This window comes from Xenia sp. Carnegie-2017, unplaced genomic scaffold (genome assembly GCF_021976095.1).
Source record: "Xenia sp. Carnegie-2017 unplaced genomic scaffold, XeniaSp_v1 HiC_scaffold_19, whole genome shotgun sequence".
Classification (NCBI taxonomy): domain Eukaryota; kingdom Metazoa; phylum Cnidaria; class Anthozoa; order Malacalcyonacea; family Xeniidae; genus Xenia; species Xenia sp. Carnegie-2017.
In genome coordinates this window covers 10,062,370-10,089,907 of record NW_025813481.1, presented here as the reverse complement: position 1 = coordinate 10,089,907, position 27,538 = coordinate 10,062,370, and the positions used below count along the sequence as shown (strand labels likewise).

The 27,538-nt window shown below is 32.6% G+C and overlaps 2 protein-coding genes across 2 annotated transcripts; both read right to left on the bottom strand.

Annotated features, from left to right (window-relative positions):
* Positions 1 to 501: 501 nt before the first annotated feature.
* Positions 502 to 11,744, bottom strand: LOC124438648 (golgin subfamily A member 2-like). The gene is made up of 20 exons (XM_046988822.1): positions 11,669 to 11,744; positions 11,372 to 11,478; positions 10,710 to 10,768; positions 9,643 to 9,783; positions 9,411 to 9,500; positions 8,452 to 8,559; positions 8,293 to 8,380; positions 7,721 to 7,836; positions 7,298 to 7,323; positions 6,642 to 6,767; positions 6,455 to 6,521; positions 5,984 to 6,097; positions 5,696 to 5,749; positions 5,172 to 5,255; positions 4,685 to 4,772; positions 4,065 to 4,264; positions 2,688 to 3,029; positions 2,052 to 2,154; positions 1,879 to 1,985; positions 502 to 1,189 (listed from the first exon to the last, which is right to left on the bottom strand). Exons 4-20 carry the CDS (start codon positions 9,712 to 9,714, stop codon positions 803 to 805), a joined length of 2,172 nt encoding a protein of 723 aa, XP_046844778.1. The 5' UTR covers positions 9,715 to 9,783; positions 10,710 to 10,768; positions 11,372 to 11,478; positions 11,669 to 11,744; the 3' UTR covers positions 502 to 802.
* A 500-nt stretch (positions 11,745 to 12,244) lies between these two features.
* LOC124439426 lies at positions 12,245 to 19,134 on the bottom strand. Its single transcript, XM_046989652.1, has 8 exons — positions 18,961 to 19,134; positions 18,768 to 18,863; positions 17,923 to 18,006; positions 16,459 to 16,488; positions 14,402 to 14,452; positions 13,917 to 13,997; positions 13,030 to 13,068; positions 12,245 to 12,340 (listed from the first exon to the last, which is right to left on the bottom strand). The coding sequence occupies exons 1-8, from the start codon at positions 19,030 to 19,032 to the stop codon at positions 12,245 to 12,247; spliced, it is 549 nt and encodes a 182-aa protein (XP_046845608.1). The 5' UTR covers positions 19,033 to 19,134.
* Positions 19,135 to 27,538: the final 8,404 nt, after the last annotated feature.

Sequence of the window (27,538 nt, the reverse complement as noted above, 5' to 3'; positions counted from 1 at the left end):
TATTAAAAGGACTTAGCAAAGTTACACACGTGACGTATCACAGTCACATATGCTCTAATATCGAGAATAATAACAACCTCCATAGAATTATAAAACAATGTGGTTCGCCCACGACAGCTGGTGTCCACAACTATATTGATAAAATATTCTTCTGTATGTGAGAGCCAAAATGGCGGCTGTGACGTAACAACCGGGTCACATTGGGAAGCATCATCGAGACACTCGGAAAACAAAACTCACCATTTCTCTCGTGAGCAAACGTTAAGTGTATATTTTCAGTGATAGAATTTCATTTCCTTAGCAAAAAAAATTGTCGATATGGTGTAGCGCAACAAATTGGCTTGCCTCGAAAATTAACGGAGGAGTAGTGGGTACGGTTTAGTGGGATAGAGTAGAATAAGCAGCTGCTTCAAGATTATTGAATTATTGAATAGAATTTTTTAGAGTATAGATATTCAGATAAAGATGTTAGAGAGTTTTAAGTAAAATCATCGTAACGAGTTTCGTGTTGTCATTTAATCGTTAATCACTTTCCTGTTAACATAAAGACGTAAAACCATTTTTTTTAAACTCGTGTAAATGATTATGCTAGCCCTTTACCCTCACCATGCCAAATAAATATATGCGCGATTGACCGACAATCTCCACGACAGATTGAAGTTTCAGCTCGTTTTGTATACAAACGTACATTTAAAACATGCAGAACGTAATAATGCAAAAACAAAGTTCTATGTTTCTGTGAAGCAATGTACATCAAAGGCTGTCGTTTACAACACGATCCAGTATACCTCGATACTTCATTTTATAAGTCAACGACTTTACTGCGACAATGCAGAAAAAAGGGTGTGAATTGAGGTTTGGGAGCGGCAGGCGAGAACCAGCACGCGGGTGTTTCTTCATCGGATACATTTAGCTGATTAAATATTTGTAGAATTTGTTGAGTGGTGCTGTCTTTCTCGCAAAATTCTTCCAGATTTACTTCATTGAGTCCAAGCGATGAGTCACTCGATACCTTATCGGAATTTATCGGACCATTCAAGGATGCAGTTTTCTTACTTTCTAGTGCTCCCTGTTCCAGATCTAAGTCTACTTGATTGCTTAATGTCTGGGCGGTCACTTTTTCTTCAATAGTGTTTGATCCCATGTGTATTTTTTGAAAAACCAAGGATTGCAATTCCGCGATTTTAGCCTATAAAAAAAGAAATGAATAAGGAAGTTAGGCTCTAATTTAACTGACGGATTTTAAGAATATGATCTGAAAAATTTGAGAAGACTATACAACGCATGTTGGCATGGGATACGTGGTTGCAAAATGCCAACGAAAATGGATAAACCATAGAAGGAAACGATGTTGTTGATTAGTGGCAAAGTTTATCGTTGTCGTTGTCAAAAAATCGTGCAAAGATGATTCTAAAATCGTTATCGCAATCGTCCAACGATGTTTTTATGGTAATCGCGTTAGTGTGACCACAAATGTGTATTTTATACAAGAGCGAGAAGGGCGATTCTGTTTATCGTTATTATTACGTATAGTGTGATATGGCCTCTTCAACTGCAGTGCATAATGATGGTTAAATAATTATTTAACAAAGTCCGTGCTTGGATAGCCTGATCCAAAAACACAGGAATTTTGCTGGAGTCGAGGCTTTATGCAATACTTGAAAAAAGTTAAGTAATTGCTATGTAAAATAACAACAAAATCGTCTTCATTCTCCAACATGTTTAAAATTCATGCGAGAGAAGTTTAAATTTCGCTGTTTAGATAGCTTAATCAAACACAGGCATCGACCAATCAGAGCACAAGTCGTACATTTTATAAAATGATAAACGAAACTCAAAGATTGTGCCGAGTGCCGCACGTTTCATTCACAAACAAACCTGCATTTGAGACCGTTCGTTTGACAAAGTAGTAATCAGTTTTTCTCTTTCGTGATAGTACTTTTTCAGGGCAGTTCGCTGCATTTGATACAACGAAATGTATTCCCCTACAAACAAAGAAATTACAAAACAATTGCATCGTTTTCAATGACGACACTTAAAAAACTTTATACCTATTGTTTCAGTTTCAGCTGATAATTGCTGACAAACGTGTTCTAGTTCGTTCACTTTCTCCAATAATTCAGCTTTTTCGTCCATAAGCTTTAAAAATCGTTTCTATAATTACACAAGGATTTGTATAAGATGAAAAATGTCGACCATCAATGAACACCATCACTTTATGCAATTTCAACTTAAATGTTGATTTAAATAGCAAACTGTCAACTTATTTAAAACATTGTGCACCCAACAACGAGATGTACATCACCGCTTCTGATTGATGTTTTTTATCAACAGTTCAGATACGATAATTTTTTATTTTAATAGGTTTTAAACTAAATGAGTAAATCAAACAACCTATCATGAACATGACATTGCTTTCATCTTTTATATTTTTCCAAAATCAATTATATTTGTTAAAACGAAATTTACTAGCGTACGCCGCCATATTGTTTCTCAAACTTGATTTCCTGCATCAAGTTTTTCAAGGTTTGGAGTGTAATGCGCATGCTCGAATTTCAAGTCCACTCTGTCATTAAGTGAAGTATTCAACCCTGTCTTGAGAAAAATGTTACAATTTAAGGAGGGGTTGTACGTACAGCGCTACATTCGAGCAAATTTCAACGAAACTTACGTGGATGTATGCTTACCTGCAACTTGGAAAACGCCGGTTTCAGAAGCTCGTATGGCACGAAGGAGTTCTCCAAGTTCAGTTCGTCCAAGGCGACGTCCTGATTTTCGATTTGCAATTTCTGTTTTTGAACAAGCATCTGTAAGGCGTTGATTTGTTGTTGCTGCTCCTGTAGCTGTTCGTGAACTTGCTCGAGTAAGTCGCGCTGACGCTGTTGAACCTCTTGGTGAATCTGCAGCGCCATGTGTTGTTGAAGATGGTTGATCTCCGCTTCGGTGCGCTTTGCAATTCCATTGAGTTCATGACGTAGTTGATCTCGTTCCATTTCCAACTGCCTTATAGACGCTGACATCGAATCCACCTACAAAAATAAAGACAGTTTTGCATTGTGTAAAATTATATACAAATCATACAGAAAACACTCCTGATTTCAATTGATAATGATGTCATTACAATCAATAAAAAAGCAAGCTCTAGCAAAACACAACTGGAACGAGAACGAGGCTCGTGACTTCATCCAGAAAAATATTTGCTCAAATATTATTTTGTAGTATTTCAGTACTTTGAAAATTTTTTGTCTAAAGAATTAGACACAAATTTCCTTCCACAAGTTTTGCAGTTTCCTACAAGTTACGAGCTTTGGAAATCAGTAAAAACTATATCCTGTCATATACTTTGCCAGAATTTGGCGACACGATAAGAAATCTATTAATCGCTGCAAATGCTAAGGCAAACAAGACATATAACCGAAAACAAGTACGATGATTAGTTCACTTTATAACCACCAAATTTCATAATCGCTGTGATACACGTTGTGTTTACTAAAGCATTCTAATGAAATTAAGTTAAGAAACACCGCGATTGGACAAAAAATTTGTCATAAATATATCAAATGGTGCATAAACTACCCTCCCCCCCTCCACCACCAAATTATATCGATTGAAGTTACCACGATTTAAAGACTCGGTTGTTCAGAGGTAAACAGCAGGTTCGTAGAAAATATTCAACGGGGGATGGGTTGTACGAATGACGTTTAAGTCGTAAAATATTAAAACGCTAAAAAAATTGCATGAAGGCTATTTAGCACCTTAACCGCTTATCACTGCATGGTATTGGAGCTACCGGTTTAATTTGGTCAATCCACCACATAAACGTGCACGGTCTCAAGACCGTTTAGGTCGCGAAACGTTGTATAATTTGTAGTTTATCGGTCCTAGGATTTTTAGTCTCATCTGAGTTAAGTATATCTGGCTCAAAATACTCCTACATTTCAAAGCCTGAACCCTTTAAGTTCGACTTACCACTCAACCTTGAAAAATTTCACCTTATAAACATGCAACATGATAAAGGAATGATCAGTAGAAGACATGCTTTAAACACAAGATAATATTCTCACCAAATCCTCTCGATCGCTGAGGGTCTTGCGTGGAGATATTGCAGGCTCACTATCCTCACTTGTCCAGCTGTTTTCGTCGTCAGACGTGTCAGGCTTGACATTTGGTTCGCTTTCATAACGGACATCTCCAGTTTTGAGAACGAGATCCGGCATTTGACTGGCGTTCTCACCGTCGGTAACAATACCCAGTGGATTCATGTCTGAACAAAACAAGGTAACGTAATGTTTGCAATCCAAATAAACGATAAAAAGTATAAAAACTTCTATGAAATTTCTTTCGTGTCAAAAAATCTCTCGGAGTTTACGGTAGATATGAACAACAATAATCTTCAAATGTTTGAGTAGTCACTTATGCAAAATTATTTCAAATGAAAAACTACGCCACACGCAATGTAAACAGGATTTGGAATGTTTTATCAAACAATTGATGAAAATAACAGAAGATAATTAAAATTACAAACTGCTTGCTAAATGCGTATAATAGTTTAACTCAATGGGGAATCCAGAGCAAGGACTGACAACTGCTTATTATGCAAGAGCAAATACAATCGTTTTGTAGGTCATTTATTTAGTAGCAAAGAAGTATGCGCATGTGATCAAAATCCTAAAGTAAAACTTACTCTCGTGTTGAAGAAGTTGAATGCGTTTTTCAGAGTTCATTTGTTGCTTCAATTCATTGTTTTGATAAGAGAGTTGATCGATTGTAGTCTAGAAAAGAAGCAAAATGATAAATATTGGACTCGTGCATTTTTTCCACATTAAAGTTTGCTACTGAAATGGATTCATACACCTAAGTATAATAATATTCAAATTTATCACCTCGATATAAATAAGTAATATAAATAAGTTACACGATTATACACGTATGAAACAATACAATACACAACACACAATAAAGACCGTAAAAGCAAAGCACGTAGCTATGTGTTGTCATATGAGTATAGTATAGATATGTGTTCAATCGTAGCAAACAGTCAATCATTCCTAGATGAAATAGACCGCAGTAAATGGATGATGGTCTTTCATATGTTAGAGTGTCTATAAATCTGAAAAGTTGGGAAAACTTCCAGCAAAGAGTATAAGTAAATACAAAATACTTCACTATACCCGAGCAGATTTTAATTCCTCATGTAAAACATCAGTAAGATGCTTTTCAGCTTCGTATTCTCGCTGCTTTTCGTTCAATTCAATCTAAGTAAAAAATATTATATATTTTAATCGATGAAATATTTGAAATGAGCAGTGGCGTTCTTAGGATGGGTAAAAGTAAATAGCTCATTTTAAATTTGGAATGCTTTAATATGTGCGTATATATCTACCCTGTCGGTTAAAAACTTATAACAAATGTTAAAACACTCTTTCATTGGTATACGTAGAACAGTTGAATAGGATTCCCTCTAAAATATTTTAAAATTGAAATATATTGTCCGTAATGTATTCTGACCTATACTGAACCCGTTACTAGAAAGGAGCCCTTTAAATTATTACTTACTATCGTTTCTTCGACCAAAACAATTTTTTTACGATGCAATGCCAAGGAGAAACAGGCAAAAGTTTTATCCAACCGAACATTTATTGGATATTTTTGATAATTTTCAACACTAACAAATTGTAAATAACAGCATACTTACTTGTTCATGTAAGTTTTTCTTTACATTATCGAGATCAAGATGACTTTGAGATAACTATAAAGAAAGGACGAGAATACAACACAAATGAACAGATACTTCTCATGATAACTTTCCAAAATCACAAACTGTATTAATAGAATTATTCAAAAACAGGCCTCTCTAATAAAGTACAAGCTCAATATTAATAGCTATACGCAGTCAGACTGTTAGTGAAACGATTGTCAAGCTTACGAGAGGCTGTAAAGCCAATTTAGACCCCTCGACAACAAGGTGGCCAGATTTTGTTACCTGACTTTGACTTTCCTCGAGCTCCAAACTTATATTGCGTAATTGTTGTCGCATGTTCTCATTTGAATGCTTTTCAGTGTCAAGCAAGCTTGTCAACTCCATGTTATCGTTGCTCTATAAAGAAATAAATGTCCACTTGATAATACAGATTTCTATCATAGACAATTTAAAAGACTGTCCAAAAGACAAAAGAACTTTATTTCAAATTCTGATTCATCTATTCAGTCACGGACTCCACGATAAAAAAAGTTTTTGAGGTACAGAAATCAAAACATCGCCATTAAATAACGGTATATTTTCAGATAGTTCAGGTATTAACAGGTTTATGGTAATTCCCATTTCCACACAATGTACATAGTCCTACTGGACAAAGAGAGGGGGGCAGGGCTTCTGGCTGCTGTTACCAGTCTGTATAGGTTTAAAAGCAAGTGCATTACAGGATTAAATGTGAAAAATGCTTAAAAAACTCACCATTTCAATAAATCGCGTCTCCAGTTGATGCAGTTGCTCTTTCAACTCTTTATTTTGAGACAAAGCTCTACAAATAGACAAAACACACGTAAAAATTGCCGTAAAATCTAATCCAAATCATCTGTTTTGCACTAACTTTTTAAATATGAAAAATGAAAATTCCTCAAAATTAAACAGCAATACTCACTTGCTGATCGTTTCCTTATCGCTCTGAATACTATCCAATAGTTCTCGTTTATCTTCTGATTCCCGACTCATTTCCACCATCATCTTTTCCAGCTGAGCATACTTTGCTTCACTTGTAGATATTTCTCTAAATTGAAAGTTCGAGTTTCATTAGACCAATCAATAATTTCGAGAAAAGTGTTCACCAGGAACTCTGCCCTCCCTAGCAAGGTAGAAATTCTGTTGCGTTAAGCGCCTAATTAAAGTTAAAGACAACTAATGTCATTATTGTTATCAAAATATAAAATATGAAATTTGATTTTTTGACAATTTTTGGGCGCCTATTTTTGTAATAGAGCAATCTTTTGAAAAACTGTGAAGTACAGTAAACTCGAGTTTTAGTTTAGCTTGCAAGAAATCACATAAAATGTCTTGAAAGGCGATAAGAATGGAAAAAGGCACTTCAAGGAAGGTTTAAAAAAGAGTATTTAATTCTAGCACAAAATTTTAACTTTTAGACAAGTTTTAGATCTTTGTTGCCACTTTGTTTAAGGCCAACAAAATGCAAATCTTGGCAAATAAGTTGAATTAAGTTCCGTCCATACGCCGTTTACGTAAGTTTAAAATGACATAATAACAATGTTGCCAATATTTATAACTGCAGAAGTTAAAACTTACCCATTTAGTTTATCATTAAGATCGCTCTAAAACGGAAACCGAGAAATAAGGTTATACATCGGATGACTGGAGAATGAAAACGAGTTGAATTGAAAACGAATCCCGTGAGCCAAGAAGCCACAAAAACTAAAGATTGCTTTGTTGGAATAAAATGAGAAAGATACGATTGTACTGTTAACGTAATCATTCGTGATATAACAGTTTTCCTGGTAAAAACAAAAAAGTTGAAAAACTTTTAGTTTTCACTTTTTTCTTTTAACTGGTTAGGTTTTTGTCATTACGTTGGATCGTTTGCAGTCACAATAAACTTCAAGCTGCTGAACTGACCCAACGGTTGCTAGAAGACTGAGACCCAAGGTTAATTTCTTTACAACGAGAAGTTACCTTATTCCTATAATTCAGTAAAAATCAATAGTTGAGCACCTGCTGTTGTAGAAAGGATGACAGTTTTTCTTTTTCCTCTGCAAGTTTTTGAATCTCAAGTGCAGCAAGCTTTGTCGCTTCGGATTGTTGACTTGCCTCTTCATCTTTCAATTCATCTTAAAAAGATAAATAATCATTTAATGTAGGTACCAAAGTTCATTGCCATGAAAATGGTTATAAAATAGAATGTATTTATTTTACTTCACAAAAAACTTATTGCCATAAAACAAAAAGAACTACGATATATAAATCAATAACGAATGCCTGGAGTTCATTCACACCTATTACAAAGACCCGTAATAAAAGTTAACATGAAGGGAAAGAAAAACCGTGTTAATGATGGTTCTTATCATTCGTCCTTTGCAGGTTTTACATTGTACATGTAAAAGCTTGCAAAAGCGGTTTTCTTTTATTAAAATCTATTGAAATTCTCGTGCAAATCGTGTAATCAAGGATTGAGGAGGGGCTGCATAACACACAAGAGTAAACTAGTGCTCCAAACAACAAGATATGCTTCATTGCCAAAATCAAGTTGTCGTGCTGTACAGAATACAATAAAAAAATTCGTTTACCAATTGTTCTTCTGAGTTCAATTATGATTTTTTCATAATCGTCTTTCTTCTCACTCCATTCTACAGTTTGCTTCTCCAACTGCTTATTCTGAAAAATATTTTAAAAAGTAGGACAGCTTGTATGATGCACGCACCTATAAATGAAAATAGTTCACAAACCATTTCAACAAGTTTCTGAACTTTGAATTCATACTGTTCGATTTCTTGATTGTGTCGTTCAATTGTCTGTCCTTTATCGGCAGCCAGTCGTTGCAGCGATTCTGTTTGCTTTTATAGAAAACCAAACAAATTACTTATAATATACTTCTAATACACAGAAATGTAGCAATGCTTTCATAGGATGAAATCGTAACTTGCTGTACTAAAAAAACTGGGAATTTGATGTGAGGATAATTCTACGTATAAAGAATCTATATACATTGCTTGTAGATTCAAAACATTTGTTCGTAAGGCAAGATGTCTGTGCCACGGAGTATGACTGTTAATTTCACTAATTTTTCAGAATTCATTTATTTTTCAGACAAAAATTGAGCAAAATATCAATGATATTTACGAAGAGACTTAATCTTCGCTTATTAGAATATACATAAATATAACGCTGATCGCTTGATGAATTCATGTGCAAATGTCAACTTTTCGAATCGGAACAATAGAATAATCGTTTTGTAAAACAAGATTTCTACATTGTGCTTAACATCCTTTTCCAATGCCAGTGAAAGTAGAATAGTTGATATATGTGTCAACCTTTGTTCGTGAGTGGACTGGAAATGCTGTTTTGTAGGCAATTACTTGTCCTAAATCCATCTTAGTTTTTGGTTTTACAAAGCAGGAGCAAGTATTTTTACAAACAAAATAACAAAACAACTTTCTCGTTGAAAAGTTAATGTCTTTTGCGCTTTTCCAGTTTCAGCCCTCAAACAGGGCCCGTTTTTAAAGATATGACCGGAAACTTAACTTCGAAGTGTACTCTATTTACTACAACACGCTTGACTTATTTTTTTTGTAATTCTGGTGAACAGTCTACAACCATCGCAGGAGAGCTATTGCATACAACAATAATTTAGACTTGCCATCGTTGTGATAAGTAGTTAAATAATTTTATTGTTTATACAAAATACCTTTTGTAATTGATCTTGAAGTTCGGCATTTTCAAGTTTAAGTGCCGAAGTTAATTCATGAACCGCAGATGTTGAAGAATTATTGGTCAGCTACACAAAAAAGTAGTAGATAACACGTGTATCTTGGCCAAAACTTTAGATGGTTAAATAAAAACAATTACAAGACATGCCTTTGAAATATGGAAAAAATATTTTCATCGATAAGAATGCATACATGAAAACTCAAGTAAACCTGTTGAATAAGGTCTTGTTTCTCGCTCAATTTCTCGTATTTTCGTCCCGAGATCTTTCTAATATTAAACATTCGTCCATCTTGCGTTGAAGTTTATTTTTGATTTCAGATACTTGTTGAGTTAAGTCCTCTTTCTCACGACTACACAAAAAGACAAGATAGCCTCAAGTGGCAAACAAAGCACAACTAAGGTAAGATATCATTGTGAACAACGTCAAAATAAAAAAAAACTCTTTCTAATGAATCAAGAGTAAATGGCAAATGGTGTGTTTTCCTTTAACTTGAAAGGTGCCACGACAGTTTACTTCAAACTTTTGACATTGACCTTTAGCACACGAGATACTTTATTGGGCAATAAAGGGTTAAGACACAATGTGAACTTTACTTTTGAAAACAAACTTGTGCAATGACATGTTTACAACAATTCAATTGAGAAAATTTGAATCCAAGTACTTCCAAGTGCTCATCTTAAAAAATTGAAGAACTTTCAAGCCCTGTTTTGTGCCACAGTTAAGGAATTCGGCAATCCGATTTGCACTTTACATACACTAAGCTGAGCATGGGCAATTCTGCAATCTTAAAGGTTTCTCTTGAAGAAAGTTGTGAGCTCATATTACGTTATTGGAAAAAGTGAACCAAACGACAGATCGGTTTAACGAGAAAAAGAAAGTAAATAAAATGTTACTTGCAAGATGTACTAAAGTAGTCCATAATTTACTGACAAAGTTTTTAGAAAAATGGAGTGCGGCAAGTAGTGCTTTATATTTAAAGTTATATCTACAGTTGTATTCTTAATGTTTCGTAGCATAAGCAAATTAACCAACTAGAATTGACCATTTCGGCCCAAGACAGGTACTTGTAAATCAACATTTGTTCTATGGCACTTTTATGAAATAACAGATGACAAAACCAATGACATCAAAAAGTGGTGTAATTTGCCCACGATCAAGAAACTGGAGAGCATGGAAGTACATGACTATTATGCATCTAATAAAAACCTCATGTTATCATAACTCTTGCCCACCCGGTTTAAGGGCACATGTTGACTGAAATAATTGCTAATGTACCTCAAAGTGTAATTGATCGTCTGAACTCTATCGCGATCTTTTCGGAGCTCGTTGTTTTCCTGTTTAAGATAAAACAAGTGCACCAAATGAAATCTTGTTATTGAGATATATACTAGAAAATTTTGTTATTGAGACAAATGTTGAATGTTCGTTTTAATGGAGACTTTGTTTTATTCCAAAGCCATCATCAGAGAATATATAATATAATAGTCCTAACACGGTTTTTAATATGCACATGAAAAACATGTGACTTGGACGAGATTTGAACTCGCACCTTCGTGATACTAGTCCGCCGCTCTACGTGTCATCGAAACACGGTGCCATCCAGTAAACTGCTATAGTGGCGAGAATCTCTCTTACATACGCAGTTTAAAAGAGATTTGACTCGTCTCCAATCCCTGGAGACTTTGTTATTAAAGGCATTTTTGTGATTCTCTAATACTCAAGTCATTAAAGCTTATTAAGAATAGCGTCTTCTCTACAGTTGATAAAACCCTTATGAAAGAAGTTTCTATCACTTATCATACAATGTCTTGTGAATCGAGCTGCGGTTTAAACTGTCAAAGCACTGACCATACTGATTTATTTTCCCGGACAGTGACCACCGCTAACACCGTTAATAAATCGTCACGTCACATGCAAACAGCAAGAAGACCTATTACCTCCGCAAATTTTTCGATTTTGCTTTTCTGCATTGCTATAACTCGCTCATTTTCAGCAGATTGATGCCGCTGCTTTTGAACTCGTTCAGTCAGTTCAGAGGATTCGCCTGGGAAAAGTGAAGAAAATATTAACAGCTTGTTCTCGCTTGTGTTTCAAAAGATAAAATATTTCTAAACCTAAGGAAAGCACTGGTATTCAAAGAAATCGTGGCATTTACAAAAAAATTTGACATTTCAAACGGATTTGAGGATGCAAGATGAGGGTAAACAAAAAAAAACATTCCACTTCAAACTTACCATCTTTGACTTTAAGTTTCTTTTGTATCTGTGCTAAAGTGGTTTGTAAGTCGGTCTTTTCAGAAACAAGAATACCAATAGTCTGTATGTGCACCTGCAAGAAATGTGTACAACCCTCGTGAAAAAGTGTTCGTATTTACCTCAAGAAAACGATTAAAGTTCCATACTATTAATCAACTTTTAACGAATTTCAAGACATTTTTACAATGAACAAATAAAATCACATGCAGTGGATGGCAGTAGAAAGCTTCTTACCACCTGCTTCCGATACAAAACACGGTGCAGTCAGGGGCATCGCATTTGAGGGGTTGGGGTTTGATCGGTGCAAGAACCCCCAATCATCGTCCTCTTGGCAAAAATTGTTCCTCTATCGGTAAATTTTAACAAAACATAAGTAAGTGCGTCAAAATCCACTTACTGGGAGCATGCCACGCTCAATTCGTAAGCAAATTTGATGCTCAGATGGGGCGCAAGATCCCTCCAAAAAAAAAACAAAGAAAGACAAAAAAGACATAGACATAGGTGCTAACCCTCACGTTTTTCTAGTTAGATTGTCCTTTTCTTGATCAATTTAAGTCAGAATCCTAATCTTTCACAGTTCAAACATACCTCCAACTGTTCTTTTAAAGATCTTTGTTCTAAAAGTTGTCGATTAGCCAACTCTGTTCTTTCCTACGCGATCATAAAAGAATGTAAAAGAAAAATAGCAATAAATATCAACGGTTGTCATTTGGGGAAATTTGTCAAATATAACTATTGCATTAAGCATTTATTTTCACTTTGTATACGTAAGAACATCGTTGTAATTTGAAAAAAAGAATGGATAAGTGATTTTTTCAAAGACTATCAAAATTGCACGAGTCTGTAGTTGATAAACTCACGAATCCATGTTTCCCAAATTGCACAAGTATGCTGTTACTTATTAGTATCAAACATGGAAAAATTCTTAATTCTGTTGAGTTTTACATACATACCATCAGCTTTTTTTCAAAGCTACATACCTTGGACCGACACGTAGACAAAAGAAGGTGCTTTTGGAAGTGTATTTTAGGAAATGTGTTGCAAATGCCTATTTTTGTACTGGTATTTACAAAAAATTGCACTGCTCTAAACAAATCACAATTGAGGACTTCTTACCAACATGATTTGTTGGGAAAGTGCATTCTTATATAAAAAGGTGCAAATTTGTCTAGTTTGAAAATATATCAGATCAATCGTTTGGTCACATTGTGGACTAGTAAACAAGCTAAGTATATGATTGCTAAAAATTATTTATTAATAAATTCCTCAAAATGAACAGCGTAGTATCTACTTATGTATGCTATTGGCGTCAGTCCGCAAACAAAACAATCATGTCAAACCTTTCTAATCTGTTCTTGCAATAGGATTATTTGTTTCCTCTGAAAACACACGAAAAAAACATAAACACGATTATCTAAATATTTAATTACAACTGATGAAGAGCACTTCCAAACAAAAGAGTCAGTAGCACGAACCCTGGATAGAGAGCTACATAACTGCTGCTGATAGAGTAATTTAATTAAAAAAAATCGCAAAACTCGTAGCAGCAATTACAAAATCTAATTTGCCTATACTTTTGATACTTTACAACAAAACGAACACAACGTTAATCCACATAATACAAAGTTCTCCGTTTTTAGATTTGTAAAATAAATTTCAAGAAGGCAGAGGATCTACAATGGTTTGTCAGGTGGGTGTTCTATAGTGGTACTATTGTGTTATAATTTGGTGGCTAATCGGTGCCACCGTACCATGTCCAACTTTTTTATTAAATCCTGTTACGATTTCATTATGATTAAGTGTTTTTTGAAGAGTGCTGCATTGAGAACTGATCACAATTGCTTTACTTTTAATTAGTCGCTGGGTGTATTAGCTAATATTTTGTAGGGAAACTATTACCCATTAAGTAATTACCCTCTCGGCAAAGACTACGTATGTAGGAGGTGTGCACACTGAACAACCCTCCTGTTAATCCATTACTGCCAGAAATTCATGATAACGAACTTTGTGCAGCTTACACATCGAAACAATATTTGAGACGCCCTGAAAATTGTTTTAGCCTGCAGCCACGGGCAGTACAACACGGATATTTTAGCATTCGCGGGAAAAATTTCATGACACACAAACCGACATGAGAAGACAACAACATTTTCAAATGGAGAAATAATAAACGTAGAAAATGTATAACAAAAATGTTTTAGTTACTATATATAAGCTCAAGCCAAACCTGTTCGTTCACCTGATTACCAAGCTGTTCGTTGTTTCTCTTATGAGAGGTCAAGTTCCGTTCCAAGTCTGAATTCCTTCGCTACAATTTGAAAGGAATCGCAGGATTTAAAACGAAGAAGACATGACAACGTTTTTACAAACAAGACATGACAACGTTTTTATAAACAATAAATATAACTGAAATAGAAATCTTTGTTTATTTACAACTGCTACCATGGGTTTTTCTTGGAATTGGAAAGAAGTTTGTTTACAGTATTTAAAGTGCAATTACACTTTACTACAGAGCAATTACAGCTTTTTAACAGTGCAAATAACCATTTTCACAGTGCAATTTCAGATAAACTGCAGTGGAATCAACCAATTAAAGTCGAGAAATATTTCAAAGTATATTATTAATAAAAAGAGTATCCAGATGCAGGTGATTCCTTACATCCTGCATATCAATGTCTCAACACCACACGTGAAACTAGCTAAAAAACTTACTTCTAAAGCTCCTATTTCCGTAATAATTGGATCATCTGTATTCACTTGTTCCTTAAAAATGAAAATTTATGCAGTAAAGGATCTAGTGTATGAGGCGCCAAAGAGGACAAAACTGCTACATCGGAAATATATTCATGGTATGTTCAAATATATTCATGTTAAGTGCAAAATTCATGCTAAATAAAATTCATAGTCTACCCGCAATACACCTGAAAAATCGTTGGTGAAACTCAAACAATGCATGATCTTAAGATAAAATATGGCAGAAACGAAAAATTTCTCAGATATTTTAGATATTATAAAGGGTATTCTTTCTCAAAGACAAAACGTTTTTAAAGAAGAGCCAATTATCGATAAGTGATTTATTTCCTTGGATGCTCTTGAAAAATTATCCGTGAAAATGGACAAAGCATGTGATACTCGGGCAGTGTTACTCAATGATTTGAATCCAGCAAAATATTTTCTATGGGAGAAAGTATGTAAGTCAAATATGTAGGTACGAATTGCTTGTACAGCAATAAACTGTTCTAATTTCCTCGCTTTGATATCCACGAAGAACAGGTGCTGTTCTTAAGGTCAAAGCATTTCAATGGAAGAATAAATTTTGCTTGCTCATATTGAAAATCTTCTTTTGCTGGATTCAAACCGTTGAGTAACACTACCCGAGTATCACATGCTTCGTCCATTTTACTGATAAGTTTTCAAGAACGGCCAGATCAGTTATCAATAAGTGGCCCTTCTTGAAAAAAGTTTTGTATTTGAGAAAGAATACCCTTTAAAATATCTAAAAAACTCGAGAAATCATTCCTTTCTACCATACTTTGTCTTTAGGATTGTGCAATGTTTGAGTTTTACCCTACAATTTTTCAGATGTATTGCGGGTAGACTATGAAGTTTAATTCGCATGAATTTTTACACTTAGCATGAATTCTTACACTTAGCATGAATTCTTAACTTAGCATGAATTTTTTGACCTTAGAATGAATATATTTGATCTTAGCATGGAATATAATTTGACCTTAGTAGAGCATAATGGGATAATCGTTGATTAATAAGGGGCCTGGACCCAACTGTTATTGTTGTTTGTCATTCGTAAACGAATGACCTTTGTATTTTGTCTCTCAATATATATTTTACAAGATCCTCATTTCGTGAAATAGACTAAGTCTTATCTATGACAAACAACAATAACAGTTGGGTCCAGGCCCCTTATTAATCAACGATTATACCATTATGCTCTACTTAGCATGAATACATTTTTACCATGAATACATTTACACTTAGCATGATTATATTTGAACTTAGCAAGAATTTTTGTAATACAGAAGTTTTTCCAGCTTCCAGTAAAAAATAGTGGTGCTCATTCGTGCATATATTTGCCTTTGCAAACACTTTAGAGGCATCTCTGTGAGTAAAACTTAACAAATACAATTGTTCTGAAAGTATTTTGAATTTAAAATCGAGAAGCTATAAGTTACTGCGACTGACGCTAGATCAGCTACTGGATTTCATGACAAATATTCTGAAAGTCATGGTATACACTTTCATTGTAAATTGACAAACATTTTTCGCTATTTTTTCACATAAAAAACCAAGTTTTTCTGTTTCAAACATAAAAATTATGTGTGAATGTTTGATAAGTAAAAACCAACGTATCGCGAGAAATAAAGAGAAACAAAGCGCCTTTCATGCGTTCACTTAAGCTACTTGGCAAGAATACTGTATGGTTAATATTTGCGTTTTGTAATAGTTGTCAAATAGCACAACGAAATTCACGGCAATGCATTCTCACATGAGGCAATATATCACGTCAATCATGTTTCAATTTACATGCCATTAGTGACGCTAACTGATTTGTGCAACCTGGCGATCCAAGAAAGATTTTAATGGGTTCAAGGCATTCGTGCCATTCGCGCGTGATTTCTGTAATCGCGAAACCGATTTTTAAACTAAAGATTCTTCTGGCTTATCTTTGGTAGCCCGAGGAAAAACCTGTACGTAGTTAACACAGACAAATTTTCCACACGTGTGATGAATGAATAAATAAAAGAAAATACCTGCTTTGAAAAACCATTAAGCTGTTTGAGCTGTTAAAAAAGAAAAAGAGATTTATACATAATGTAGCTGTAAAATATTCCATTTGTATTTTATGACGAACATCTTGATCAATTATGTACGTAAGAGGCGGAGATAAATTCGAACGATCCTAAAATACTTTGACGTAAAATGAGAAGTTTTGATAAAATGACAGTTTTCTAGACATTTTAAAATTTTCTAGTTTGTTTTATACATCCTGTATATCGTAGTCCACAATAGCATCCCTATTATTAAAAATCTTGTCCATGCAAAAGAGCTTCAAATTTTACGTCATCATTACCCAGCAGTCTAATGTAAGACAACATTTCCTACCATCCAGAAAGTTTGTTAAATATGTATAGTACAAAAAATTTTAATCTTAACTGCAGAAAACTTTGAAACAGCATCTGACAAAAGTTTGTGTAAAATTATCAAAAAGAAATGGTACTTTGAAACATAACATAACCCAACTGTTATTCCCAGTAATACTATGTAAGCAATCCTACTCAAAGGTGTCAAGCAGTTTGTTGTGCATTCATGTCGATCAAAATTGGTCACCAACAGACCAAAATAAACAGGGTGCCCAAATAAAAATTTGTGAGATTAGATTAAGCATAACATCATTACAATTATATGTTTGTAAATATAGATCTTCCAGGTTGGTATAGTCCTGAGAAGGACTGTTTTTGTTGTTGTTGACTGACGTTTCCACAACCTTAGCAGTAGTCATCTTCAGAGTCAAATGAGGAGTAAACGTCAGGTTAGCCGTATTTGTTATCTGGTTCTTACATCATTGTATTTTGTGTACAGGAAACCATTTACTTTATCATTACAATTATATTGGAAAGTTTAATTGAAAATTACAATGTTACCATCCCATATGATAACAAAATTAATGACTAAACACTAAGGAAACTTGTGGATATTGACATTAATTTAACTATCAGTGTTGAAACAAAAAAACACACACAAGCAAATCTGCCAGAAAAAAAATTAGAGCTAGATGAAAATAAAAAGCCTCATAGTTATTCTATTGCTTTGAGCAGTCAACTAAAATTAGTGACTTAAATATTTACTCAGTAATATAATGCAATTATGATGATGTTTTCTAAAATAAGTATCTCAAATCGTAGTAAAATTTTGATTCACTAAATAAAGAGGGTGGAGAGGTTCCTTTGGGTTGTGACTTTACAACATGGTTATTAACAGTATTTACAAAACGGGTAGCTATTATTGACCAGGTAAACATATTATAAAATATTAGTGTGTTACTACAACAAAAAAGGTGACTGTATCAATACTGTGAGTGTATCAATACTGTGACTGTATTAATACGGTGACTGTATCAATACCATAAGTTGGAGTTTGCACAGTATTAATATAGTGAAGTAAGTTTCCTTAGAAATGAAAAACATAAATCAAAATTTATGCAATGGATAACATACCATTTGCTTGATTTTCAACACAGATGGTGATGAATCTGATCCATTTTGCAAGCTTTCTGTCAGGTTTTCTGGACTTTGTACATCCTGAAGTTTGAAAAACAAGACTTGAGCACTGTACTGAGCAGGCAAACGATTAACATCAATAACACATTTCTATTTTGATTTTCTGCCACAAAAAATATTACATAGAAACTCCCATCAATATTAACAAATGTTACAGTTCATTAAGCTCACACATTTATATGTTTAAATAAGTCAAGAGAATGCAAAATATGTTAATTGTTAGAATTGACTTATAAGTGATTTGATAAGAATATTTTCAAAGAAGTCCTCCTTACTTTTGAAGAACAATAAGATAAGATTTCTACATCGTTTTCAACTGTTTCAACTGTTGATTGTACACTTACCATACTATATGCACATTGTCATTTGAAGATAGATTTAATCAAAATTTAAGTCAATTCAATGCAGTAGAGACTAAAGTCGTTGAACATGTTACGAAAGGAGAAAAATGCAACAAATCAGTTGAAAATAACAACTTACAATATATAAATTAACAGTAAAATGATGACTGTGCAATAACATTGATCAATCATATGATGTACAATACCTAATCTTTTGATGTTCAACGATAAATAACTACACTATGATATTTGTACTCTGAATTATTATCTTCAATACAGGGCAACCTTGAAATACGTATGAAGCATTAAACAAGACATTGAACAGAGAATTTTCAAAATTAAAACAAAGAATTCATGTGAAACTCATACTTTGTTATTGTTTGGTTTGTGAACGTTTGATAATGTATAATTTTCCTAGCTCATCGTGAAGATTAAACTCACAGATTTATTCTCATGCCTCTTATCTTCAGTTTCGTCGACATCCGGAATCTTTGGTGAATTCAACAACGGTGCTTTCTTCAACTGAAACTTCTTCAGCTAAATGAAAGACAATATACAATATTGGATTATGACTTCAAAAGTTCAATACGATAAATGAGAAAAATCATTCTTCAGAAATAAATGATGGATCAACCTTTTTTCTCGCTGCGGCAATCTTATCGAGTCTGGATTGATCAGCCATAATTACCACGGCAGTTTTTCGCATTGCAATTCATAAATATACAACATAAAGCCATGTTTTGACGTGAATGGTGATTCCGATGTGGCTGTTGTGAAACCATCCGTTCAACAACATGAATTTACGCCACGTAGAGTCCTCCCGCGCGGAGCACACGAACAAATAGGGAGGCCCGATCTCTGGCCAATGAAGTAAATACATCTGGAGCGCTAACTCCTAGGTTAGCACTATTTTCCACCCAGCAAACCGCCCTTTACTTTACACAATCGGAAATAAATTAAAGATGGCGGCTAATGGGAAAGAACCAAAAGCTAAAAGGAAACCATGCATGCACTGGTGCTAGGTCGTTTTGAGATGGCGAGTAATTTTATCTTTTTATAATACAGTTTTTAAAATCAACATATGAAAATATTTAGAGATAAATGTTGCAGTATAAATTTTCATGCAACCACCTTAAGTTAGAAACTTATAATCCAGGCTGGAAAATGTCGTTTTTCGACGATTGTGTAAAATATTATATTGGGTAAAATATTATATTTCAAAGTAAAGGGCGGTTTGCTGGGTGAAAAATAGTGCTAACCTAACTCCTATGGTTTTGTCCCAGTGAACTCTAATACAACTGGAAGGCTAACTTGGCCGCAGTGAACTCGACATTTGAATAACTGGATTGATAACCGAAGCCAAAAATTGAAGCCAAAAAAATATTTGTTATCATTATTCGTCATCACACGTCAGGCTCTAGTCTCTCGCGTGTTCATTTTAATTTTTTTAAATCATTTGTCCCTTGGTAATGGTAGAGTTCGGATCTTGATCAGAGCGTAAAAATAACGAAATTTTTGGAAGGAAAAGGTTCATGGAAAGTGAATCAAAGTGATAAATCGAGAAGCAAGGTGAGGTGAACTTAGTCGATCTGCTCTTACGCTGCGGTTTTCCTTTAAAACATATCAAAGTTTTTAAGGATATTCAATTATTGATGTCGAGATGACAACCATTTAGCATTTCAAGCACTATCAAAATCGATGAAAAATACAATCGCTCTGTAAAAAGTAAAAATGCGAGTTATAGACTCGAGTTATTTTTTATGAAACTGGATATTCAAGTTTCTTTTTTCTTCGGAAAAACAGAACTTTAAATCCACTGAAATGACAAAAAAAGACAAACACTGTCTGACACCGTTTGAAAATTTACCTTCCGATGTAAGAAAATTTTTTGCTTGAATATTTTTTGTCATATTTTCTTATTGTATTGTCTTTTTAGCATACAGTGTAATTTTCAATTGGCTTTTCCTCTTTACAAGTTGTAAGTTACAACGAACTCACTGTAGTAAAGTTTCAGCTGTAAAAAATAACCTTTTGCGAAGAGTTGGCCTCGTGTGTTGTTTGTCGTGATGTTGTTTATATGTTTATACTTTTGAAATTTTTATTCAAATTTATATTGGCCGTGTATGTTTGGCACTCAGGGGAGTGAAACTGACGTACAAACCGCGTGAATATTCGACTTTGAAGGACTGGAACTGACGTACAAGCCGCGCAAGAGACTAGGACTTTGGCTTCAATTTTATATCTATAAAATGTATTGTCGTTATCATTCCAGATGTATATATATATATATATATAAAAGATAAACGTTTCTCCGGATTTTTAAATGATTTTTATTGATTTTTATTGATTTTTATTGGGCTCGAAGCAACGAGTCGAAAGCTCAATAAAATCATTTAAAATCCGGAGTTTATCTTTTATATATTCAATGCCTGATTACAAATTTTCAAACTTATATATATATATATATATATATATTGATGAGAAGAAGAAAATACACAAAAACTACAATTTCATCCCGACAAGCCTGTTTCGTGATTTCTCACTCTTCAGGGGATAATATTAAAAACTTTTTAATATTATCCCCTGAAGAGGATAATATATATATATAGGAAGTTTTGTTTATTTGAATCTCCGTAAGTACAGTGATATTATCCCCTGAAGAGTGAGAAATCACGAAACAGGCTTGTCGGGATGAAATTGTAGTTTTTGTGTATTTTCTTCTTCTCATCAATATATATATATATATAAGTTTGAAAATTTGTAATCCAGGCATTGAATATATAAAAGATAAACGTTTCTCCGGATTTTTAAATGATTTTTATTGAGCTTTCGACTCGTTGCTTCGAGCCTTCATCAGAATGAGGATATTTATTTACACGTGTTTTTAGCTTGGAGACGTTTAGAGCGTCTAATTGGATTAGACGTTTAGAGCGTCTAATTGGATTAGACGTTTAGAGCGTCTAATTGGATTAGTGGGTGGATTAATGTGATTGGATGGGGTGAAATGCGTGCTAAAAACACGTGTAAATAAATATCCTCATTCTGATGAAGGCTCGAAGCAACGAGTCGAAAGCTCAATAAAAATCATTTAAAATCCGGAGAAACGTTTATCTTTATATATATATATATATATATATATATGGAGTTCACTGCTTGGCCGCCATCTTTGAAGCCTGCATGATCGCCGCCATTGAGGGTACGGAGACGAAATACATCACTTCGAAATTGCCGGATTTTTTGCAAAAAACAGTGGTCTTCGGGCCAGCTTAATGTCTAAATACCTTAAACAATGTTTGGAATTTGAAAATGAAGCTGTCAGGGCAGAAGACGCTGTTTTTCGGTAATTTTTGTGTTTCCGAGCAAAATTAGCTCGCCCCAGTCCTTTTTGAAAGTTCAGAGGGTAAACAAAAAGAAAATCACTTTGCAAAATATTTCAAAAAGTTAGCAAAAAAATATTTTGAGTTCGTTTTAAAAAAAGTGTTATGCCATATTATTGTGTTACTATTAATTGCACCATTAAAGAGACAAAAGGTTAAATGCCCACTTAAAAAAAAACAAAAACACAAATGACACTCCATATTTATAACTTTTGAAACACTTCAGTAAAAATTGTAATGTAATACAAGTATGAAAAAGATTATTAGTCCAATATTATAGAATCATCATATATTTTCACAAATATGACCTAATATTTTAAACACACATCCTAAAATTTAATATATTACATAAGCATTTATCATCATCTGTATTACAAGAAAAAACTAATTTTACAATCAATATGATATACTATAAAATTTTGATACATGATATAGTTTTGCATGCTTTATAATGATTTTACAACCCTGGCTCAAACCACTAAGGATGAGGGTTGCTTTTTGGCATTTATTTAGAGCAGGTTATATTAGCAATACTTGTCATGTTGTACACTTGGCTATTTATTTATAAGCATGAAATTGCTGATAAAATGCTCAATACACAAATATGGATGCATGTCAAATCTTCCACCAGTTCTCAAGAAGTGGGAGAAGTAAATGACAAGAACCAACAATCACCCACAGTTCAAAATTTCAAATCATCACTTTCACACGCTTGTGAAATTCTTACAAAGCAAGTCTAACTTTAAAAGCAATAAAATTGTTATGAAACATGTTATTTTAAGTGGATTGCGTGTATTTTACACATCATTCAAAGATACAGACTACCTGTTATTAGTTTTATCTTAAATTTTTGGTCTTTCGACGACAAATGAGAAATTAATTTTTCAAAACACTTTTGTGTTTTATATAATACAGCGTTACGTATACAAAACATGCCTTGGAACGTCCACAATGCATCTTAACACATTAATAACCAAATTTTGCGAATGGTTTTCAAAAAATTAAAACATTTAGGCTAGCATTGTATTTCCAAGTTAGCAGTTTTTGCAAAACAATCCGTCACGCAAAATAAAACAGTCCACCTGAGATACACGCAAAGCGGCAAATCAGCTTCTAAGTGGCTTCAGCAAAGGCTTTTGTATATTGAGTTAGCCTTCCAGTTGTATTAGAGTTCATTGTTTTCTCCATAGGTTTTGTCCAATGATAGGTGTATTACAATGAATGACGCATCCATGTATATAATATAGTGAGATAATTTAAGCCGGAAGTTGGCTCATCTGATTATGACCTTCGTTGGGGGTATCGGTCCCACTTTACTATACTTTTGTATTACAAAATCACAGTTCTTGCGTTTTTATTCGTTCTACAAACTTTTGATTCGAGCAAAATTTTTGTGAAATGGACAGACCAGCCGCAAAGATATTTAAACCGAAAAAGTTTGTCTTCTTGGCTATATAATGCCAAAAAATTGAGATGGTACAAGGTCAACCAGCATTGTTTTGAAACAAATATTAATTGGAGATTATATGATGCTGCTGCTTCTTAAAAAATGTAGAAATATTACAGAATCCTACTACGGCTACCAAAATTTCATCTACAATGACGTTTATGGAAGATTGCTACAAATTTACTTATGTAACAACACTTTGTTATTCACACCGCTACTATCATAATAATTTTAAATTAAGTCTTTATTATATCAGTGAAGAAACAAAACAAATCGACTTAGAAAAATAATCAGAAAGACATTTTGATAAACAATAGTAAGTTGAAAACGGTATCATCAAACGCTACGAGATGTACATCATTAAATTTTGCGAATTAAAGAGCCTCTGTTGTCATTTAGCGAAGCAAAGTTTTCAACCAGTTCCTATGTGAACGACTCGGCAAAATACATTACTAACAGTACTGACTATAGACAACGGCTTACATTAGAAAGTTGGTGTACCAACTTGGATCAAACGTGGCTGAACAGATCACAGCAATTACAACACCTTACAAGCAACTTATTCACAATACAAACAAGTGATCAACTAAAACATTACACTTCACACTAATTCACACAATTGACACCCACACATTTCCTGTACACACAGTACAATGACGTAAGAAGCAGATAAAAAATACGGCTACTCTGACATTTACTCCTCATTTGACTTCGAAGATGACTTCCGCTAATTTTGTCGAAATGTCAGTCAACAACAACAAAAAATTCCTTCTCAGGACTGGACAATTGAATTATATGAGACCTGGAGGGAACACGCCATCGAAATTGCTATAAAATATTAGTGCGCGGCCCGTGGTCAAAAACATGGCGGATTTTGGTTGTCAAAGTCAGCAAAAGCCATGGGCTCTTAAAATATATAATTTTTTCCGCCCACCCGGATTTGACAACCACAATTGCACTTGTATAAAATATCAATGTCAAGCACAAAAACTGTTAGAAATTATATCTTTAAAATATGCTGCACCCTTGTTTGTTATATGGATGCTGAAGTAATTCCAGAAAAGGAAATATTTCCTGTCACTGGTAAGCAACGTAAGATTGTTTACCATTCAAAGTGTTCTGTGTGTTTTGTTTTACGTCAATACTTGGAGTGTGATGGTATGTATTTTGTGAATGTTTTTATGCCTAAGTTATAATTTAAGTTATGTTTGTCCAGCCTTATTTATCAAAAGCAAATAATTTTAAATAAAAAATTCTTGTCTTACTTTTTTAGATAAATTGTACACAAGTTATGATTTTAACGTTTTTAGATTATTTTTCAATATAATAACTGTTTTTTAATACACTAAGTTATTTTAAAGTGAAATTTTAAAAAATTAAGATTTACAAAAAATGATAAAATTTTTTAGTGTTATCATGATTCTAACGTTATTAAATTATTTTTTAATTTTATGACTGCTTTCTAAAACACTAAGTTCTTTTAACAAGAAATTATTATTTAAGTTATTTTATTTTCATTGTTTTAAATTTATTAAAGCCAATCAATTTTAAATAAGAAATACTAGTCTTACTTTTTCAGCACAATTTTGCACAAATCATGATTTATACTTTACTAGATAATTTTTTAATTTAATGACTTTTTTTAAAACACTAAGTTAACATAACAAAATAATAATTAAATTTTTTTTCCTTACTTTTATTTAAATTTTATTAAAAACAATCAATTTTAAATAAGAAATACCAGTCTTGTTTTTTCCGCAAAATTGTGCACAAATCATGTTTTTAACGTTATTAGATTACTTTGTAATTGTATGACCAATTATAATGACACTTAGTTGTTTAAATAAATGTGTATTTTTAAATTTTTTTTATAATGTTTGTTTTAAATTGATTAAAGAAAGCTAGTTTTAAATAGAAAAAAATCAGTCCAAGTTTTGTTGCAAAATTTTGCACAAATGAAGACTTTAACGCTATTAGATGATTTTATAATTATATCAATTTTTCAAAACACTAAGTTATTTTAACAAAATGCATTATTTCAATTTCTTTCACATTTTTATAGTTAATTTATTACAGATAAGGAATTTTGAATAAAAAATTCTTGTCTTGCTTTTTTAGATAATATATGCACAATTCCAGATGTTAACGTTATTTGATCATTTTCAATTTAAGCACTATTTTGTAAAACACTAAATTTGTTTAAAAATGCAAAATTTTAATGTTTTTTTCACATTTTCGTAGTAAATGTATAATAGGCATGCAATTTAAAATAAAAATTCTCATCTTACTTTTTTAGATAAATTTTGCACAAATCATGATTTTAACGTTATTAAATTATTTTTTAATTTTATGGCTGTTTTCTAAAACACTAAATTATTTTAACAAAAAATTATTATTTTAGTTTTTTTATTTTTACTATTTTATTTTTTTAATTTTTATTATTTTAAATTTATTGAAAGCAATAATGTTTAAATAAAAAATACTAGGTTTAGTTTTTCAGCACAATTGTGACAAATCATGATTAATACGTTATTAAATTATTTTTTGATTTAATGACTCATTTTAAAACACTAAGTTAAATTAACAAAATGATTATTATTTAAGTTTTTTTTCTTACTTTTATTTAAATGTTATTAAAGACAATTAATTTTAAATAAGAGATACTAGTCTTATTTTTTCCCAAAAATTATGCACAAATCACGTTTTTAACATTATTAGATTATTTTGTAATTGTATGACCATTTTTAAAATCTATCAAGTAAATATATCAAGTAAATTCCATTTTATTTGAATTCAAACCATATTTTGCTGTAAAACTAAAACAACTGCATTTTTATTTAAAGTCGTTTGTATTTTTAATATTAGCATAAAAAAATAAACTTTTCTTGAACTTTTCGTAAAAAGTTATAGTATAATACAAATATTGATTTATTTAGCCATTGATGTTAATATCAAGATTTGAGCACTACTGTGCTAAAAGTAAAAAATTTCTAATTTATTATTTAAAATTGTTTGAATTTAATACTATTACAATTAAAATAAAAATAAAAACATAAGTTAAACATTTTTATGAAAAAATTTAATATCGTACAAAATATTTATATATTAACCTTATAGTGTTAGAATTGAGATTTAACACTATTTCGCTAAAAATTAAAACCAGGAATTTTCAGTTTATATTAGATTGCATTTAATACAGTTATAATAATAATAAATATTCAATTAAAACATTTTGTAAAAAATTCAATATCGTACAGAATTATCATACAAGTTATATCAAGCTAATAGTGTTAAATTTTAATTTGTGCACTATTTTGCTAAAATAAAGAAACATTTAATTTTTCACTTAAAACTACTTGCATTAATTACAAAAACTACATGCATTATAATAAAAATGGAATAAAACTTAATTTGAGCATTTTCTTAAAAAAATTAATGTTGAACACAATAGTAACTCATTGAGGTAATAACGTTAAAATTAAGATTTAAATAATATTTTGCTAAAAATTAAGACTGTTAATTTTCTTTTTAAAATTAACTGCATTTAATATTATAACAAAAATAGAAAAAAAATTAATTAAAATTTTGTGTAAAATTTACTATGGTTGAAAACAGTCATATATAAAGCTATTAGATTTAAAATTAAATTTATTTTAACGTTTCGTCTTTACTCAAGACATCGTCAGACAAATAATAAATAGGATGTTAAGACAAGATATTATATTTACAAAAAGGTGTTAAATTAATACTAAAGGAGGCGGTGTCAAATGGATATATGATAAGGAAGTTAAGAATTAAAATAAAAGGAAATTAAAAGAGGTTAAGTGGAATGGACTTTCCTTGCACATTAAGTGAAGGCTTCATTGGAGTTCATAAGAATCGTTAGAAGAGGAGATTTTAAAAGTCGTCTAAGTTTTGTTCAGTTGCGTTAATGTGAGCAAAAATGCTTGATAACGTGGGTGGTTGATATCCCAAGCTCCGAAATCTGGTGTGCAGATGACGTGTGGTTTGACGCACATACGAGGCGTTGCAGCTTCGAATTTGGAATAGATAGACTACACCAGATCTCAGAGGTTTGGGAATTCTGTCCTTAAAGGGGAAGAAAGAAGAAATACGTTGGCAAGTATGGAAAGCAAATTTAACAGATATATGTGGGAAGGCTGCAGAACAATAGGATTTGTGTTGTTGAGGTGTGGTGAAAGGAAGACAAAAGATATTTTGTGAGCAGTCATTAGGTGAATGTTGGCAAAGGTAAGAGAAGGACGGATTTGGTCAATTATACGTGAAGGAGAACCATTTTTGGTGAGTGACTGTTTCCCTTCAAGTATAATTGACCAAATCACATGTCGCTTCCTTAACAACACCTTTGCCCACAAGCCACCTGTCTT